We start from the raw sequence: 18,828 nt of genomic DNA, 5'->3' as shown, positions 1-18,828 counted from the left end.
CATCAAGCTAGTTAGAAAAAACAGAGAATTTGGGGGGGAAATGTGAAAAATTGTGGCTGGTATTCAAGACAAACCTTCATCCAGTTTCAACCTTTGATGGAATTAAAAAACCTCCAGGAATACAAATTACATCTGGCATAGTAGCCCTCCCTAATCTGGGCACTCTCAGATGCATAAAGTTCAATTCCCGTAATTCTCAGCACTAGCCATGCTAGCTGAAGAATTCTAGAATTGGTCAACATACACGAAGGATACCTTTAAAGCCCTGCGTGGCACAGGGCCAGGTTACTTGTGCGAACCTCTCCCTGAGGGTATCTGCCTGTCCTACTAGCTTAGATAGGGTGGGTGTGCTCCAGGTCCCCTCCCTCAAATGTTGCCATCTGAGGGGACCCTGGAGGAGTGCCTTCTCAGTGGCCACCCCAGTCCTTTGGAACAGCCTCCCACTTGAGATCCTTACCCTTTTAGAGGGCTCTGAAGACCTGGCTCTTCCCCCAAGCATTGGGCTAGGATGAGGGTTCAGCTGCGAGGATGATTGATCAGGGGCCTGGGGGGGGGAGGTATTTTTGCCTTTATGATGTTTTTTAGTGGGTCCAATTCAAGGTGCTGGTTTTGACCTTTAATGCCCTTCAAGGCATGGGGCCGGGTTATTTGAGGGACCACCTTTCCCTGATTGTATCTGTCCGTCCCATCAGATCCTGCAGAAGAGGTATGCTACGGCTCCCATCTGCTAGGGAGCTACACCTGGCTGGACCCAGGAGGTGGGCCTTCTCTGCCGTGGCACCTGCCTTAAGGAACACTCCCCTCCCCAAGTGAGGCTGACTCTATCCCTGTTGATTTTCTGGAAGTCCCTCAAAACCTGGTTATGCCATCAGGCCTGGAGGCCCCAGGGGAGTGGCAAGGTACTGAGGTACCTCCATTGTTGTTGATATCTGCTGCCTTCTTAGCCTTTAATTTCAAGTTTTTAAACTTTTCTGGATGATAATTGTTTTTTATATAATACTGTTTTATAGTTTTTATTGTACGCTGCCCAGAGTCACTTTTTCATGAGATGGGTGGCCATATAAATTTGATGAATGCATAAATAAATAAATGGATTGTTGTGGGCTGCCTAGAGTCATTGTATGAGATAGGTGGCCATATAAATCCTGTAAGTAAATAAACCAGGTTTGGAAATGCTGTACTGTAGTAAAAGGTAGTGTCAAGCAATAAATGGGAAAAGAAGAGTAATTTTGAATGCATCTGTTTTTGAAAATACCATTTTCGGCCATTATATTCCCAACTACCCATAAGCTAGCACAACAGAATCCTTTTAAACAAATAAAGCTTCTTCATCTTTTTAATATTCCCACACAATAGCGCAATTTAAACAGACCTTTAATATCAGTACAGTTGAAAGTCAAATCTCAATGCGTAAGAGCACAGAGACTACAGTTCTGGAAGTTTTCTCCCAGTTTGGACACCAGGAGGACACAGAGGAGGAACATGCAATCACAGAACAATGATCAAACTCTAAAATACATTGTGAGGTTTGGTCCAAAAACGAACAAAAAAAAAAACATTTAAACATAATTAATCCAATTACTGCAAACACAGCTTCTCTGAGTAAAGTTAGATATTGCATTTGTAGTGTAGGGTGTGCTTCCACTTCAGCGAACCAGCGGAGCCTGCTTGAGCGAAATGAGCACTGAGCGCATGCGGGACACATCTTTCGCCTGCTTACTCGACTTGGGGTTAAAGTCACAGAGTCGAGCCACACGTTCCCACTCGGTGCCAGGAGATGAGTCATCAACATCATTCACAAAGACTTCTTCAGCTGCCCTAGAAGCAATGCAACACCATGTTTCATTTCAGCCAAATAGATTTCCCACCCATTCTCCCATGAGCTGCTTCCTAATTATTAATAAAATCATCATCATCGCCATCACCATCATCCAGAATATTGTAAATTTTCCATTCCTCTGTCTTTAGACCTTCAGAATACAAGAGGGAGAAGGGGCAATAATCAAGCCCACATGAACAGAGAAGTGCTATGTAAAATGTTGGAATACAAGTGCTTGGTTTAACAGCAGTGTGATCTCAGCCTTCTATAGTGTACAAGAGTGAGTTTACCACAGAATCAACTGTACAGATACATAACTTGAATCTCTGTACGTTGGATTCTACACAGACCAATGTGCAAACTTGACAACCAGCACACAATCTCATTGCCCATACAGTGAGTTCTGCATACAGCATAAATCCACAGTACAATGGCAGAACATGTGTAATGCATGCAGAAGGTCCCGGGTGCAATCCCGAGCATCTCCATATAGGGCAAGGAAAAAGATTCCAATCTGAAACTTTGGAGAGCTATTACCAGTCAGTTTTGACGATACCAAGTTAGAAGGATCACTGTCTGATCCTATATAAGGCCACTTCCAATGATCCTATGGACAAAATAGAAGTAATCAGATTGGCATGGTAGGTATGCTAAAGATTGGTATTCAGTTGCCTTCTCGACATATTTTCAAATTGTACAAACTATAGCATGAAACGAACACTATTTTCAATGCTGTGAAGAGATAGCAGAAATTAGCACGGAAGAAAAGTCATAGCCCTCATGCTTGGAAATGCTACAGACCTGGTTTTTCATTTCATCTGCACTCATGCACACGTTTTGTGCATGGTGACATCTCCACAAGTATTGTCCCTTCAATACTAGTATTCTGCTATCTTGCTCACAAACAGAAAAATTATTTTCTGGGACTAATTAAAGCAGACCGTAAGCTCTGGAACATAAGCAAATGCAATAAGCAGACCTAATTGTGGGGAGGGGGAAGGGAAGAAACTACTCCCACAGAGTACGGGGAAAAGAAGCCATGAGATGAACTTATGAAGTTCAGCACTGATCACAAGTATGGTTGTATTTTACAAACACCACTGATGACAAGGGTCACTACAACACTGCTATTTCATGGGACAAGAAGACACTTAAGGGGCAGTGAAGAGTTTACTTAACTGTTCTAGGCTGTAGCAAGGATGGTTTATGTTTGTGCTTAAAGGTGAAGAGAAACAAAAAGAGTTTAAGTCATATAGAAAATGAAAATGAGCATAATGCAGATGGCAAGTAAAGCTGGCCAGACATGCACTTTGCAGCACTATCAGCATTCAGGAACACAGGCCTCCGGAATTTATTTTACAGTACCTGCACTGCCAGCTCTTTTCCCCTCCCCCAGCCAGTTACAGGAAAGAGCCTTTCTGCCTGAACTTCAACTGCAAAAAGCCAAGGCAGGCACCACCTGTAAGTCCAGCATTTCACAAGTCTGGGGCTTTTCTAGGTCATCTGCCAAACTTCTAGAGCAGCTGGAAAAAGTTTCAGTACTAAACTCAGGCCCGAAATTGGCCTGAAAAACCCATCTGCCTTCTCAGATACTGCCATGCAACTCTTCCAGGTTGCATGATGAACCTGAAAATAGGCAATTAAGGAAACAGAATCATGGTGAGGAACAAAGGGCCCCAGCTCCAACACAGTTTGATCAGTGTTGCTTCTTCTCGGTTCCTGACATGCCTCCATCTGACTACAGCTTGCTCTGCATAGAGAAGGGCAAGCAACTTCCCCATCTCCTGAACTTGCCACTAGTCGTGTTGTCAAACAGGAACATGGAAAAGCATGTTGCAAGTTGCTCATGCCTCTTTCCCTTGGCTCTCTTTTGGGTCAACACCTCTATTACAGTACTCAGTTTTGTCCATCTGGACTAGCACCAGCCAACGTAAGTATCACAATTCTAGCATGCGCACTGGGGAAAGAAGACATTTGATCCTGAGCAACATTCAAAACCTTCTATACTACAGAAGTGGGATATGAACAGAAAAGCAGAAAAAGGTACCCTGCTCTTTCTGAAACAGGAAAGTGGTGCAGCTAAATGTTACCTACATATACAATACCTGGGATGAGCTAAATCCTCCAGCAGTGACATTTCATAATGCTGAATAAATCCTCCCATTGTATATTTTATATATGGAAGTTGTACAAGACTGCCTAACCCCTTTCCCCCTACATTTCCATTTCTTCTCAACCACTACAGTAGTTTTAAACCTACTGTAGCTACAAAGGAGCTGCTTATGTAGCCCTTTTACCATTTTATATGCTTGGGCAACATGATTCTACACACCCAAATATCTACAATACAGGAGAACAGTACTCAGCCGTGAGAAAACTATTCAGTGCTTTCAGTTCCTAAATATCACCGATCTTTAGTTCAACAAAATTCAGCTGTACATGTTAAGCGGTTTAATTTTCAACACAGCATGAAATTTTAGACAGGTTTGCTTATAACAAAATTTATGAAACCAAACACTGATTTGGAAAAGTTCAATTTACTATCCAATTACTATATTTCGCCTATTACAGCATTGTCTATTAATTTTAATATTTTCACAAGTCATGGTTTCTCTAGAATTATTCCAGATGTAAATATACTCTGCTGAATAACTCAAACCAATCTGTGAGTTATCTGACATCTCCAGCATTTGCCATGTAGTAATAAGACTTTCAGTACTATATTCAAAACACAACAAGAAGCAACAACAAAACTATGGAATCTCTTCCCTTGACCTTTGAAAGTTGTTCCTCCTTACAGTATTATTTGAAACCTCATCAAACTTTTGATTAAAAGCACCTAAATTATTCAATGGGTGACAATCCTTGGATAACATTAGTATTGTTTATTTTTATTGCATGTAATATTAGGGAAGAAATTGCCCATTCCTGCCCCCTCCCCCATGTCCAAGAAAGTCAGATGCTTTCTTCCTATTTGCTCCATTACAGGATATGTCTCTCCTTAGGGGTACTTTGATCATAATAACCCTCACAGATTAAAAATGTTAAGTAAAAACAGGTGGATAATGGATCAGAATATAACCAGTAGTTAGGCAACATACACATAACCGATCACGTCAGCGAAGGGTTGTTTGTAGAAAGCTTCATCTGCCACCCTAGATGGCAAGTAGTCCACAGAAGAGGCAAGCAGACAGAAGACAAAGAGAAAAGAATAAGCAAAAGGAAATATAGCCAAAGAAGAATTAAATTTAAAATGATTAACATGCAGATTAATCTGACCCTAGAAATACTTAAAAATTTTAAGTGAAGGAAAAAAACATGTAAGAAATATGTGTTAAGAAGTAAACCACACAGTTAAGAAACAACTTGGCTCAATGAAATCAAGTTAGTCCCTTGTAGACTGAGAATCAAACTTATAAAAACATCCTGCTTGTCCTCTGTAGGTCTTCAGGCACTGTTTTCCACAATAAAACTTCAAACCAAGGGTACCCTGGTAAACTAGGTTGTAAACAACAGCTAACAAAGGCAGCTTAATTTGCAATAGCTTTTTAGAAAGTGCTTTGGCTTATGTTAAGAAAGGGGAAATCTGCTCTAGAGAGCAAGGATTTGGAAACCTTGGAACCACATACAGGTAATCCCTGGGTTAAAAATGCCCCAGGTTCAGGACGACCCATAGATTAGAACAGACCCTATTGTAGCAAAATTTGAGTTAAATACACAATGGTCTGAGTTAATTACGCAATACTTATACAATACTGTTCCAGCTTACATACAAATTTGACTTAAGGACAGACCTTGGGGACAGAACTCATTCTTAACCCAGGAAAACATTCCACCTGTCATCTTTGTCAGCAGTTCATTTTTATCACAAGCCTCAGGAACTGTGGTGGAAGTAAGCTAGGAAGCAACTGTGACTTCTTGACTGAAAAGCACAATAATTGCTAGAGAAGAAAACCTATTTCTCGAATTGGCCATAAAGTGAACTGTCAAAACACAGCAACATTTTTCAACTGCTTCATTCAGAAATGCCAAATACTGATTTGCATAAAAAATCTTAACTATTTTTCAGTTTTTTCCCAAACTACTTCAAGACACCTAATTAGGTATGCATGTACAGTATTTGTGTATATATGCATGCACACACATACTATATATATACCCGTAACTGTCACACACACACACTTTCACTCACTCTTTGATGGTTTGCCAGCTGTGATTAGCATGGAGCCAGTATCATGTCAGTAAGAGAACAGTAATCAATAAGGGATGCCAAAATCCAGGAGCTGGTCATTAACGGTCTGCTATTTCTTACCTGTTGTTTGCTTTTGTTTTCTGTAGCTGCTCATCTTGTCTTGCATACCATTCCTCCAACTCCTTTATTGCTTTTTCTTTCCATTCTGCTTCTTGCTTTCGAGAATTTGCATCTTTAAGAAAGGATAGACACAGACATGTGGCTTATGCACAAATAACTAGTCTTGGGGGTTAAAGATTCTGAACTATTACTAACTAAAGCTATGGATAGCATAGAGCTTCTAGGAGATAAACAGTCAATGGAAGCCAGACAGTTTACCACTTAATTTTGTGAGTGGCAATTAGCAGGATTTAGCACAAAGCCTTATACCAATTTCAAGATTCATTAGCAGTACAAGTTTACAGTTTCTTTCTCACCCCGCAAATGTAGCAGAAATGAAACTACATCCACCCACACCAACTAAGTTTATGATCTGGAGTATCTTTACAAGAACAAAGAAATAGTTGGTCACATAACCCAGATTCCTAAAACTTCTAATTTTTTCTTGGTTCCGTTTTTGAAATATTGATGGCTAATTCTTTCACAGGTTAAATACATCAAACAATGAATGCTATGCAATGTAATCAGCAGAAAAACATAAATTATACACACTAGGAAAAATCACACAAATTGCTTCATTTCTAGAATTTGGGATTATTTGGCAAGAATAGTTATTACATGTGTTCCGTGCTTTAAGAAGAGACCTGCCCTATCTTTTGTGCCTGAACAACTCCCCCCTCTCCACCCAGTGGATGGGAAGACGTAATCACAAGGGAGTCAAGGCGCATTCAAGGGAGATGGCCCCCAGTGACAGCTGAAGCATGCCTTGCCTCTGGCTGGCCATTCAAGGGGAACAGCCAGCACAGCTGCTCCAGCAGTCCTCACTCCGTTCAAAACACAGCTTCCCATTAGCCAGTCTGTGCTGCTGAAGGGGAGACTCTTACCGAGCACTTCTAGGCGCTCCCGCTGCTCTTCTCTCCACTTGCGGATGCTCTCTGGTTCTGTCTGCAGACGATCAGCTTGAGAGATAGCAGCGTAGCAGTCGGTAGGACCGTTGCTCTCCTGATCCAGACAAAGAGGCAGCCAGTTGCATAATCACTCCTGGATAAAAGTTCTATAGTTCTAAGCTAATGTTCGTTTTGTTAGGGAAATGCAAGAAGAGGCAGTTGAGACAACACCAGACAAGCTATTTGGGAAGATTCTGGTCATGTGTATGCTTCGTGGCAAGTGAAGCCTTAAATAAAGGATAAGGGCAGGGTTTCTGGGTAGTCTCTTAAAAGGCACCCTTTGGCTGCCAGCTTAGACTATGAAAACACAAGCATCTCTCTCGCATCTTTTGCCAAGCAGAGAAGGGGCGACAGTAATAATACTACTTTGCTAGGGAAATACAGATGAATCCTAATCCTCTTTAGGAAACAGAGAGTGGTAAGTATCTGTCCAGCTAGAAAACTGGCAACTTAAGTATCTCCTGTACTTCCCTAAAATCATGCTGTTCCTCAAAGAGGTGATACCACCATATACGCTTTTTGAATAATAAAGAGAGGTATATATGGTAATGAAGAATAAGATTTAAATAAGACGGTGTAGTAGATTATTTAATTGGTAGATTCAAGGAATTAGGCACCATCATACGGCCCTTTGAATTATCCAGACCTCCTTTCTAACCACATTCACCACATGACAGACACTTGGTTAGTGCTGAATACTATCACAATTATTCATCCTGTTTTAGTTATACTTATTACTAATATAATACTTTTTATATTATACTTTAACAGCACAACTTTGATTTGTTCCCATTTCATTTAAAGTCACAGAGATGCTTCTGATGCTTCCACCAAGACTAGTATTTATCCTCCCTACAAACGTCACAGCAAGCATTTTACAACATTCAGTTTCATAAAATGTAGTATGTCGAGACAAATATCCGACAGTATCAAGACAACACTCCTTTAATATTAACAGAGAAAGTAAACATCTGATATAATAGTTTATTTTCTATCGCAGATTGTGTCTTACTATTAATTAAAAAAAAAACTTCAGCTACATTTACATGCTCAGCAAAGCAGTAGACCTATATCCACACAGCTTTCCTCACAGAAAGCTGTGAAGCCAGCTTACCAAGGGATGGTCTTAGTTATGAGACAAACATACCAGAGAGCACAAGAAAAGTTTGTAAATACACAAGAATGTATGCCAGGGCTAACAAATCTGTTGCAGGTCCTGAAAACAGAGTAGGTGTATATTTACAAACTGACAAATAATAAAAGGATATGAACATGTGATAACCAGGGTGCCTCGTCAGCTTCTTGGCTGACTCCCCCCCAACCTAATCTTTATTATTTTTATCAGCATAGTCATAGCATAACCCCTTGCATCCCAGGGAAACAGTAACAGCAGCTTTCAGGAATTCTCCTTACATTCACTTTACTTCCTATTCTTGTACATATGCCAAGATTCAAAGCAAACAGGGAGTGGGTTGCTGAGATGCAGAGGAAGGAAAACTGGGAGCACCTATTCTGCTTGTCTACGAATACTCTGTGGCTGGCCTTTTCAATTTTAGAAATCAGTTGCCAACTCCAGCATGTGTGTGTTTAATACTGAGGTGCCAGAGGAGGAAACAAAACTCACTGTCATGAGTTGTGTCCAGTAATTGATCATTCTTATAGCAGAACTTCATTTACCTGGTAGATATCACCATTCGTCACTCCATCAATTGCATCTGAAGAAAAAGAAATGGTTCATGTTAGCTTTCTTGGCAATGGAATCTTTCTTTAGAAGAAGCAGGCATTTAAGAGTATGTAAGAAAGGAAAGAATGAGGTTTTATTTAGTTATATGTAAACTGGCTTCTCCCTCTCAACAGGGAATTGAGAGATTATTATAAACTAACAGTAAGGGGTATAGAAGGTCCATGTTTCAAAGCTCGTTTCCCTCAATTATTCACTTGGTGAAGCCATAGCTTTTCAGTCTATTTCTTCTATTTGTAATATATTATTTACAAGATACCAATAAGGTAAACTGTTAAAGCCATTATTATAATAGTTTCAAAGCACCTGAAATGCTATAGTATTCATTCTATAATAAACAAAGCAATTCTCTGGAAAAATAATTTAAATGATTAAAAGTTGACTAAATAGACTGGATTATAACAAGAATAAAACATGAACTGTATTAAATTAGGAAAATTAAGGGCTATATTGGATAGTAAGTATTCACTTTGTGAGAGATCATGAATATACAGTACATACATACATATGGATTAAAGACGCAATGCCATGAATTAACGCTTCCCAACGAGACTCAAGGAATTGATATTTTGCAATAAGGCTGGTTATATTTAAAGAGACAGAAAGGAAGGTTATCTGAGGGACCGCCTCTCCCCAGTTTCATCTACCTGTCCCATCAGGTCTGACAGGAGAGGCATGTTGTGGGTTCCGTCAGCAAGGGAGTTTCATTGAGTGGGACCTAAGAGGAAAGTCTGCCTTGGCCCCTGCCCTGTGGAACATCATTCTCCCCCTGAGGTGAGGCGGGAGCCAACCCTGTTGGCCTTCTGGAAGGCCCTTAAACCATGGTTCTGTCAACTAGCTTGGGGACCCCATAATAGAGTTGAGCCTACTGGATGGCTATGTGATATTTATTTGAATGTACTCTTTTGTATGCTTTTCTGCCATTTTGTCTTTTGTCTTTTTATCTTTTTAATTGGGATTTTTAATAGTTTTTATGTATTGTATTATGTATGCTGCCCAGAGTCACTACATGAGATGGGCAGCTATACAAATGTGATAAAATAAATAAAATAAAGTGTGCATAAATGTGTACACAATCAGCCTGAATCAATCCACTGCAGGATAAAGGCTGCTCCATTGAAGATTATGGACCTTCATCTACCATGCTGGTCAGTAAAGGTTGCTAAATAGATATTCTTTTACTTCTCAGTATGTGGCTGAGAGGAAGTGAGTAGTCCAAAGTCACCCAGCTAGTTTCTGTGCATAAGCAAGGACTGGAACCTAGTCTTCCCGCTGCTAGTCTAACACCTTAACATGACACCTCACTGGCTCTCATGTGTGCCTGTGAATATAAATGAATGAAAGTGCTACTTAAAAACTCAATCTCAAAACATTAGTTTCATTAACGTATCTCAAATAGTTTAGGCAAAACAAAAGTGTATATTATACTCTGAATTATACAACTAAAACAAAGTACAAGTCATACAATGCCTAGCATCATATATATTTCAATGGCATAGGCTTATAGCCTAAATTATTTAGTATTAGAAGTCTGAGTCACAATAGCTGCTATAGTTTTAAGTTACATTGGTTGATACAGAAAAGAGACACTAGTATCTCAAAAATGTTTCATTTATTTCCAGGAAGGAGGTTCTTAAATATAATCTGACTGGAAGACCTATTTCCATCTTCTAAGAGCAAAAATCAGAGTTGCCAGAAGAAACAAACTATTGCTTCTGATGGTTACTTTTGTTTACATACAGGTGGAAGACTAATAAATGATTTATCTCTGGGAGAGTTGTAAGGTTCAAAAATCATGAAAGACTCCCCTTCCTCCAAGATCAGCCTGCTGAAATAAAGTAAGCTCAGATCATAGTAGAAATGGTTTCTTGTGGAATCTTAATTCCAAACAGACTAAATTGGTCTGCCTGGGCCAGTTGTTCAGAAGTACCAATTCTGTGATTCTGTTGACTGATTATCTCTCTCTCAGTTCCAAACAAGAATCTTTTGAGGTCCTAGAGAAAAAAAAAAACCAAGGTAGATCCCAGAAATCTAAAGTGTGCTCTGTCCTGATTGAATCTGCTTCTTATGGTTAATGCTACCAGAATAAAGTCAAAATGATGCCCAGACAACAAACCAAACACAGTCCATCCTCAATGTAACAAGCCATTGAGTCTGGTTTGTTTTTGCTGGCTGGAACTGAAGATAAAACAATTTGTAATCCATTAGCTCAGGATGTGCAGAGGTCTCAAATGTACAAGCCTAGCCAAAACTATAGCTATTTATCCCTTGTTATTTCCAAATGCATTGAATATTACTCTATTTACTGAAAAACAAAATAACCCTGAATTTAAAATAATCCACAAACACAAAAGAGAAGATTAGACAGGGAAAAAATGCCCACATTACCATATTCTCTGCAGATCTAAGATGCTTCTCCCATTTTAATGTTAAATTATTTGAGGAAATACACTATTCTTTCTTTCAGGTAAATACAGTAATCAAATTCTCTCATGATGCTGAATGAGTTAGAATTTACCAAGCTCAAAGAAAATAAAAGGGCAAGAAGAGTAACTGTTTATGTGATACAAACTACGTGGAAAGAGCTGCAAATCAATTTGCAACTATGCAAGTAATCAAGAATTGTGAACACTTAGCTCTAAATCCAAAACCTATTTCTGTTAAGAAGTGTTTGAAACCTTTGCTAAGGCACAGAATTCTAAATAAAAATGGGCAAGATGTGCAATCTTATCTGCAAAAAAGGGATTTGCTTAGGTAGTCACTCTATCAGCTTCAGCATTGCTAGATTGTTAGGCCAAATTGAAATACTGAAATATAGAAGAGTTATGACGTTAGTGCATTTTAATGTGTTCCCAAGAACTATACGGGAAGGGAAATGTACAAAAATCCAATATGAAGACTAGCTCTGTTCATGCAGGATATGCCTTATGGAAACCACAGGTCATTTTCTTTTATATAGTATTCTCTATAATGACATGGTGAAAGGTCCCCTGTGCAAGCACTGAGTCATGTCTGACCCTTTGGGGGGATGCCACTTTCGTGATGTTTTCTTGACAGACTCTAGCGGGGTGGTTTGCCATTGCCTTCCCCAGTCGTCACCTTCCCCAGCAAGCTGGGTGCTCGTTTTGCTGACCTCAGAAGGATGGAAGGCTGAGTGGACCTGAGCTGGCTACCATAGAGACTCCAGCTTCTGCTGGGATTGAACTCAGGTCATGGTGAGAGTTTTCGGTTGCAATACTGCCGCCTACCACTCTGTGCCACACGAGGCTTTTTTCTATAATGATATACATACATATTATACAGTTCCATTAATTATTACTTTTCCAGGGCAAGTGGAAAATTAGATTCATTATGTACTGTCAGATCACAACTTAATTTCTCAAAAGGGTTTTAAATTCCACTATATTACTTCTAAAATTCACACAGAATCCAAATTACCGTGTTATTGAGATTTTATTAATTTTATTAGTATGTTTCTTTTTTAACTTCCTTCAACTTTATCGATAATAATTAACTAATAACTTGAGGACCCTTGAAGATTGAAGTCATATAAATCCAATGACTAAATATTTAAAGGGATGAGAAAAAAGGACAAAAAAAATCAATATACTAGCATTTTTTTTTAGAAACAGGAACTTCGCTCTTGCATATTCCACCCCTTGCCAGAAGATTAGATATCTGGTCACACTTCCTCTTGTTGTGTCTGAACAGAAAATGGTGGTTACCAGGAACAGAGCACATCAGGACGTGAAACCAGTTTAAAACCATGGTTTCAGATCCTGGATTGTTCTGTAGTATGCTGAAATCAGCAACACATAAGAGACAAAGGTTTCCATATATATCTGCTTTACTAAGCAAAGATGTGAAAGATCGAAATTGTACCACATTTTTACATCTCCATGTGCCCAACACCTAAACAGATTTTACATTTAAATGTCAACAGAAACTGTTAAGTACAGTTAAGGGAATGTATTTAATTGCAATTATTTAAGGGAATGCTTTAGTTGAGCTCAACTGTCTGAAAGGATAATTTAAAATATCATTATATAAAATAAATTCCACTCAACAGAACTTTATCTGGCACAATTTAGATTGTGTTTCATTTTTGCAGAAAATAAAAAGTTTTCACTTTTTAATAGTGTTTAGGACTGCAATCCTGATATACTCTATTTTTAGTTTCCCCCTCTTGTCCCTTGAGGTGCATGGGAAAATGAAGGATGAGTATCTCTTAAGGACAATCACATCCTGGGGGGAAACTTAGTTAGTTCCAAGTGGTACAGAAGTCTAACCAATGTTACTAAATACAATCATTGTCTTTAAAAACCAAAATGCCTATGCTCATCTGCCATTCTAGCAAATAGTAATAACATTTATGAGTTTAGGCTGCTGGAACACTCAAGTTTTAGAAAATATGAACTGGGTTGATATCTTTCCAACCTCTTCCATCAAACATTTTCACATTGCTCTTCTGTTCTTTCCAAACCAATGGAATGTTGGAAAGAAATTGTACGAAAGCGTTTGAGACTGACTATAAGCGGGATAGGTTTCCCTTGACATTAAGTCCAGTCGTGTCCAACTCTAGGGGGCAGTGCTCATCTCCGTTTCAAAGCCGAAGAGCCGGCGTTTGTCTGTAGACACTTCCGTGGTCATGTGGCCGGCATGACTACACGGAACGCCGTTACCTGCCCGCCGAAGCTGTACCTATTAATCTACTCACATTTGCATGTTTTCGAACTGCTAGGTTGGCAGGAGCTGGGACTAGCAACAGGAGCTCACCCCGTCACACGGATTCAAACCGCCGACCTTCCGATTGGCAAGCTCAGCAGCTCAGCGGTTTAACCCGCAGCGCCACCACATCCCTTGCATAAGCGGGATAGCATTCCATAAAATTGAGTAGAACAGGATCAGTTTGGTGTGAGGGAGAAGAATCCAGCAAAAGAAAGATTGAGTTTAAAAATGAGGAGCCCAGTTAGAAAAAGTCCTCTAATGCATGCCTATGGGGGGGGGGGGAGCATTTGGGAAGTGGCTTAGAATGTTACTAACTCCCCATTCTGAGCTCTCCTTCCTCCTGCTCACATGACCCAGGGCACAGATATGATTAAAGGTTGGAAAAATGCCAGAAGTCATCATCTACATGGTTTCCCAATTTTGTTATTCTATTACTTTGTTATTCCATTATTTTATTTGCTCTGAATTTTTTATCAAGGGAACATCTAGGATGCTACAATACTGGAATATTCTACTGCACTCCAAACAAAGCAGAACTTGGCAAAATGTATAGATGTTAAGAACTGCAATTTAAATAAGGTGGTTAAGAGGGCTAAAGGTGCATTTCTTCTATTTTCTGCCTAAGTCGGCTTGTTTCTCTTTACGTCTCTTGTGAAGTTTAATCTGCTGTTTCTAGCTCATGGGCAAAACAGCTGACAATCCATGAGAGCAGCAGAGAGAATAAAAGCCAACCTTAAGAGTTGTAAGGCAGCACTTACTGGGTTGTATCTGCTTTTTCTCCCATTCCTTAGGGCAAGATGGCTCCTCAACCCCCTTCTGATGGCAGGTCAAATCTGGCATTAGCTAATTCTTTTGTGTTCTCATTCTTGCTTACAGAGTGGTCAGCACAACTTAACATAATCAAAAGTCTCTTGTAGTTACAGATTCTATCTTCCACTGCAAAGGTAACAAAGCCATCTTTTGGAGAAGATTGACATTAGTGACTTCACACTAAGGAATTTCAACAAGATTACAGATATTAGGTCTAAAAGACTTCACCAGATCTGTCTTAGTTTTATGATGCAGACATTTTCAAATAAAAAGGAACTATGAGTTTCCAAACCAGATGTTTCATTTGGCTGTTTCATCGTTTTCCTTCTCAATTCCTAGCACTGAATGTACTTCAGTCCCAAAGACACTTAACACTTCTCTGCATTGGCAGAAGATAATACAACCACCAAATGGTTATCCAGAGTGTAGGAATGAGATATGAAATACAACAGGGGATCAGGCCATAGCCAAAACTGCAGTCTGTACTCTCAAGCTGGAATCAAACACATCCAGAACAGATCTGTTTCTATAGTTCATTTTGCGCTAATCAACTATAAAATAGGGTGAATGAGAATCATGTTTAAGAGGGAGAAAAAGGGGAAAGAATCTGCTTTTCTCTGAGTTACAGAATCAGAAGTGCTTAGCTGAGGTGTACCTAGTGGACTGTGAAGACAGCAGAGTTTGCAGAAATGGCAAAATTGACTTGTTTGATTAGGGACAAAACAATAAGTACTTTTATAAAAGATTAGAAACTTGCTGAAAATGGACAAAAATGAACTGGTGATTTCTGGATTCACTGATTAAAAAGGGTTGAATATAGGAAAAATGTATGTATGTATGTATGTAATTATAATGTAATTCTAAAGGGGGTGTAATGGTAAAAGTTTGGTTGTAATTGCTGTAAAGAAGATCAGAAGCCACTTCTTTAACTTTCTTTTTCCTTTTTCCCTTTCTTTATCTGTACTGTTTCTAGTACTTTTTCTTTTAATCATACTCTTTCTACTTTCTTTTATATTTTTCTTGTTTATCTTTTAATTATGTAAAAACTCTCAATAAAATGATATATTATATATATATAAATTATATATAATTATATATAATTTTTATATATAATTATATATAAAAGTGCTTAGCTGAGGTAAAAGCATTTGGGGAAGGATGCAGAAGAAAGATAGTTATTACTGGGCTAGTACTGTCAGTTTATACTTCTAGGAAACGAACAATCCAAGATAGCCTTTATCTTGACTTAAACCTTTTAAAGGAAGGGGGCAGGAAACACTTTTCCCCCCACTTGCTGCCCGCATTACCCCAGAGTAATCTGTTAGGCTGAAGTGCTGAAAGCAGGCATGGCCGAAATCAGCAGTAGGTAGGATAATTCCGGCTGCAGTCACAGCTCTCTATCTCTCATCCCCCTTCTGTTTCAAAGAAGGGAGAGATTGCTGTTATTAGAAATGTAAACTAATTGCTTGCTGATGGCTTGTAACATTTGGGCAAGGACTGTAGGTTGTCTTTCCTCTTTTAAGGGATTCAGTTTCTCAGAAATGGATCACTCTTGCAGAACAAAAGCTGAGAAACCTATTTAACCATGCTAAACTAGTTATATATAAGCAACACCGGGAACATTACCTGTAACAGTTACTATCATGCAGAGTGATGATATATACACTAAAGCATTCAAAGGCACAGTTATAGCTTCTACCTCAGCCTAATAATCATAGCACAGAAGTTGGGCTCCAACACACAATGGAAGCCAACACACACAATTTTATGTGCAAAAATCTCCTCAGTACAGATGCCCCAGTAAAACATCAGAGGGATGATTTATTGCTACCATATGATAAATATAATACGTTTTTAAACTCCTGAATATGACTTATCCTGGTTCATCTAAATCTTTTCCCAAGCTTGTCTCCTGCCTGCACAATTTATTCCTCTGAAGAACTAGAACTCAGCATGAGCACCGGAGCTGAATAATTTTTATAATTACTTATTGGATTGACTTATGTATCTTTTAAGAGTTGAAATGTTATATATAAATGGTTTGATAAAAGCTTTGAAAGATGAAAATATTTAGTCTGACATAATCAATTTACAATTCAACATACAGTTCCAAAGCTGTGAACAGTAGTTTAGAAGAGCACAGAACAAAGATTGTCACACTGAGAAGTCACATGGTCACTTTCACCTGAAGCACAATTTAGCCTGCACCTGCTCAGTTGCATACTTACAATGACAATTTGATTGTGTGAACAAGCTTACGTCATTTGACCAAAGATGGAAACTAGTAATTAAACTATTGCTTTGGAGTGATTCATAAAGAAAAATATAATCAAGGTAAAACTAAAGGCTAAGCCATGAAGAATAGCTGTAGAAACTAAGCACACAGTTCTGAAGGTAGATTCATTTTAAGTGATGGTATGTTTTAACTTTGTTTCATATGTTTTTACCTTTGTTTTGTATAAAAGATATTGCCAAAACTACACACATCATGTTAAGACTTAGTTTTATATATAAATCTAATCTGGACAAGGTCAAAACTTTGGGAGCTGACAATTTTTGTAAGCCAAAGAACTATCATGGAACTAACTTGGTAGTTATATTCATATAATATATTCAGAAAAATAATGTGGTAAATACACTGCACCAGACTACTTGCCCTATTCAAACCCTAAGAAGCCTCCATCTTGTACCTCTTTTATCCAAAAATCTATAGTCTATAACAAATCTAAGATAAAACATCCAAGTTAATGGTTTTGTGATGGTGCCCCTTTGACGTTTAACAGAAATTTCAGATTAATTATGTTATTTACAGAGGCACCAAAAAGAGAGAATTATAACAGAAATATCTCAATAATTATATAAAAATAAGCAAACGTTAGACATGCATATGAGGATTAGACACAATTACACACTGCTGATCTTAATTGCCACATGCTCTCTTAAAGAGCCAGGTCTATTTCCTCTTGAGGAGGAAGAATCCAGAGCATTCCTTCATGGACTGATCAAACAGGATGAGTTGATGCCCCTGGAGGAGGCAGACCCATCACTAGTTTGGTCTTAAGTAGGAATTATAAATAATGACCAGCATCTTGAATGCTATCTGGAAACAAATACAAGTATTGGGCATTGATATGAACCAGTTATTGGGAGGAGGAGCATCCAGCGTGAGTTATGTGGCAGGAAGAGGTGGAGGAAAAATAAGCACAATGATTTGGTGTAGCTACGTGACTAGAAGAATTAGTAGAAGACTAAGGAAGGGGTAGTTTGAGTTTAGTTTCACTGTCGGTTTTTTTCAACCTTGCTCATTTTATTTGTCAATTGACACTGGATCCTCCCTACTGTTAGGCAGGGCGAGGCAACCCGCCTCAGGCAGCAAACTTAAAAAGGAGTCTCAAATAAAGGCTATCATTAAGAGGAAAGATAAGGCGCCCGGAGACGCAAGGAGCGTGCCGGCCTACGGCGGCATTGGCTCCGACGTACACAAGCGCGCTCGGTTTCTGTCTCTCAAACAGGTACGATCTTTCAGAGCCTCCCAAACATTTCAGATTAACCCACCGGACCGCTTTCCAAGTCTGGGGCTACCCGGTATTACAAGGGTCCTCATATGAGCTCTGCGGCACCGAATCCCTTCGGGGCAGCCTAACGAGAACGCGGCAACACTGAGGGAAGGCAGGAGCTTTAACCATTAGGCCACGCCACCCCTTGAAGAGCGCCACCGAACGCCCGGACGGGCCGCGGGGGGGCGAGGGCTCGGCCGCGCCGCTCTCCCCGCGGCCGTCACGTGACGGACCCGCACGTGCCGCTTCCCCCCCGCCCTCTCCTCAGCGGCCCTCCTACCCTCGGACAGCACGTCTTGGCCTTGCATCCCGAGGGGCACCTCGCCGTTTTCGAGGATGTTGTAGCCCTCGTCGTTCTCGATGCCCGCGATCTCATTTTCCTGCTGGGCCAGGAAGGCGGCGGCTGGGTCTTCCTCGCCGCCAACCCCCAGTGCCCCGTTTCCCGCCACCGGCTGAGGGGCGCCGAAAAGATCGAACTCGGCCATGAGCGAAAAGAAGGGGAGGAGCCAACCGGAGCAACGGTTCCGAGGGGTAAGCAGCACAAAAACCACCCGAGGCAACCGTTTAACGGATAGCAAGCACTATTTCCGGCTTCCAGGAGCTAATCGTCCAGCAGTCAGCACCCTTTTTCTCCTTTCCCCCCTCCCCCCTTCCCCGGAAAGCTCGTAGAGTGATGGCCCAAATCCACCAACCAACTGAGAGGAGAGAAAGATGTAAGCCAATCAGTATGTCCAGAAGGCGGGATTCCTACGACATTCCGCACACGTGATCTCTCCCCCCATTCGTCCTTGCGCTCTGAGGAGGCGGCGACAGCGGCTAGCGGGAGGGTCGTTTTACCGTCTCTCGCCTCACGGAGTGGGTCCCGCGTTTGGCAT

General features: G+C 40.1%; 1 protein-coding gene across 3 annotated transcripts; it reads right to left on the bottom strand.

Moving 5' to 3' along the window:
* Positions 1–1,318: 1,318 nt before the first annotated feature.
* On the bottom strand, positions 1,319–18,482 carry CLTA (clathrin light chain A). Of its 3 annotated transcripts, none has more exons than XM_063294870.1 (6): positions 18,234–18,473; positions 8,795–8,832; positions 7,055–7,172; positions 6,132–6,243; positions 4,921–4,974; positions 1,319–1,818 (listed from the first exon to the last, which is right to left on the bottom strand). In XM_063294870.1, exons 1-6 carry the CDS (start codon positions 18,436–18,438, stop codon positions 1,647–1,649), a joined length of 699 nt encoding a protein of 232 aa, XP_063150940.1. In that variant the 5' UTR covers positions 18,439–18,473; the 3' UTR covers positions 1,319–1,646. The 3 variants fall into 3 exon arrangements, with proteins under 3 accessions (XP_063150940.1, XP_063150941.1, XP_063150942.1); XM_063294872.1 differs by lacking the exon at positions 1,319–1,818 and adding an exon at positions 2,842–3,034 and having other exon boundaries at positions 18,234–18,482; XM_063294871.1 differs by lacking the exon at positions 4,921–4,974 and having other exon boundaries at positions 18,234–18,472.
* Between the last annotated feature and the right edge of the window lie 346 nt (positions 18,483–18,828).

Source organism: Candoia aspera, chromosome 2 (assembly GCF_035149785.1).
Source record: "Candoia aspera isolate rCanAsp1 chromosome 2, rCanAsp1.hap2, whole genome shotgun sequence".
Taxonomy (NCBI): Eukaryota; Metazoa; Chordata; class Lepidosauria; order Squamata; family Boidae; genus Candoia; species Candoia aspera.
The sequence above is the reverse complement of the archived record's forward strand: the minus strand, read 5'-3'. Positions and strand labels throughout refer to the sequence as shown.

Coding starts and splice junctions, on each gene's coding strand:
- CLTA (XM_063294870.1), bottom strand. CDS start 18,438: ATGGCCGAGTTCGATCTTTTCGGCGCCCCTCAGCCGGTGGCGGGAAAC. Junction 8,833..18,233: donor CCAAGACGTGCTGTCCGAGG/GTAGGAGGGCCG, acceptor CTTTTTCTTCAG/ATGCAATTGATGGAGTGACG. Junction 4,975..6,131: donor AAAACAAAAGCAAACAACAG/GTAAGAAATAGC, acceptor CTTGCCATCTAG/GGTGGCAGATGAAGCTTTCT.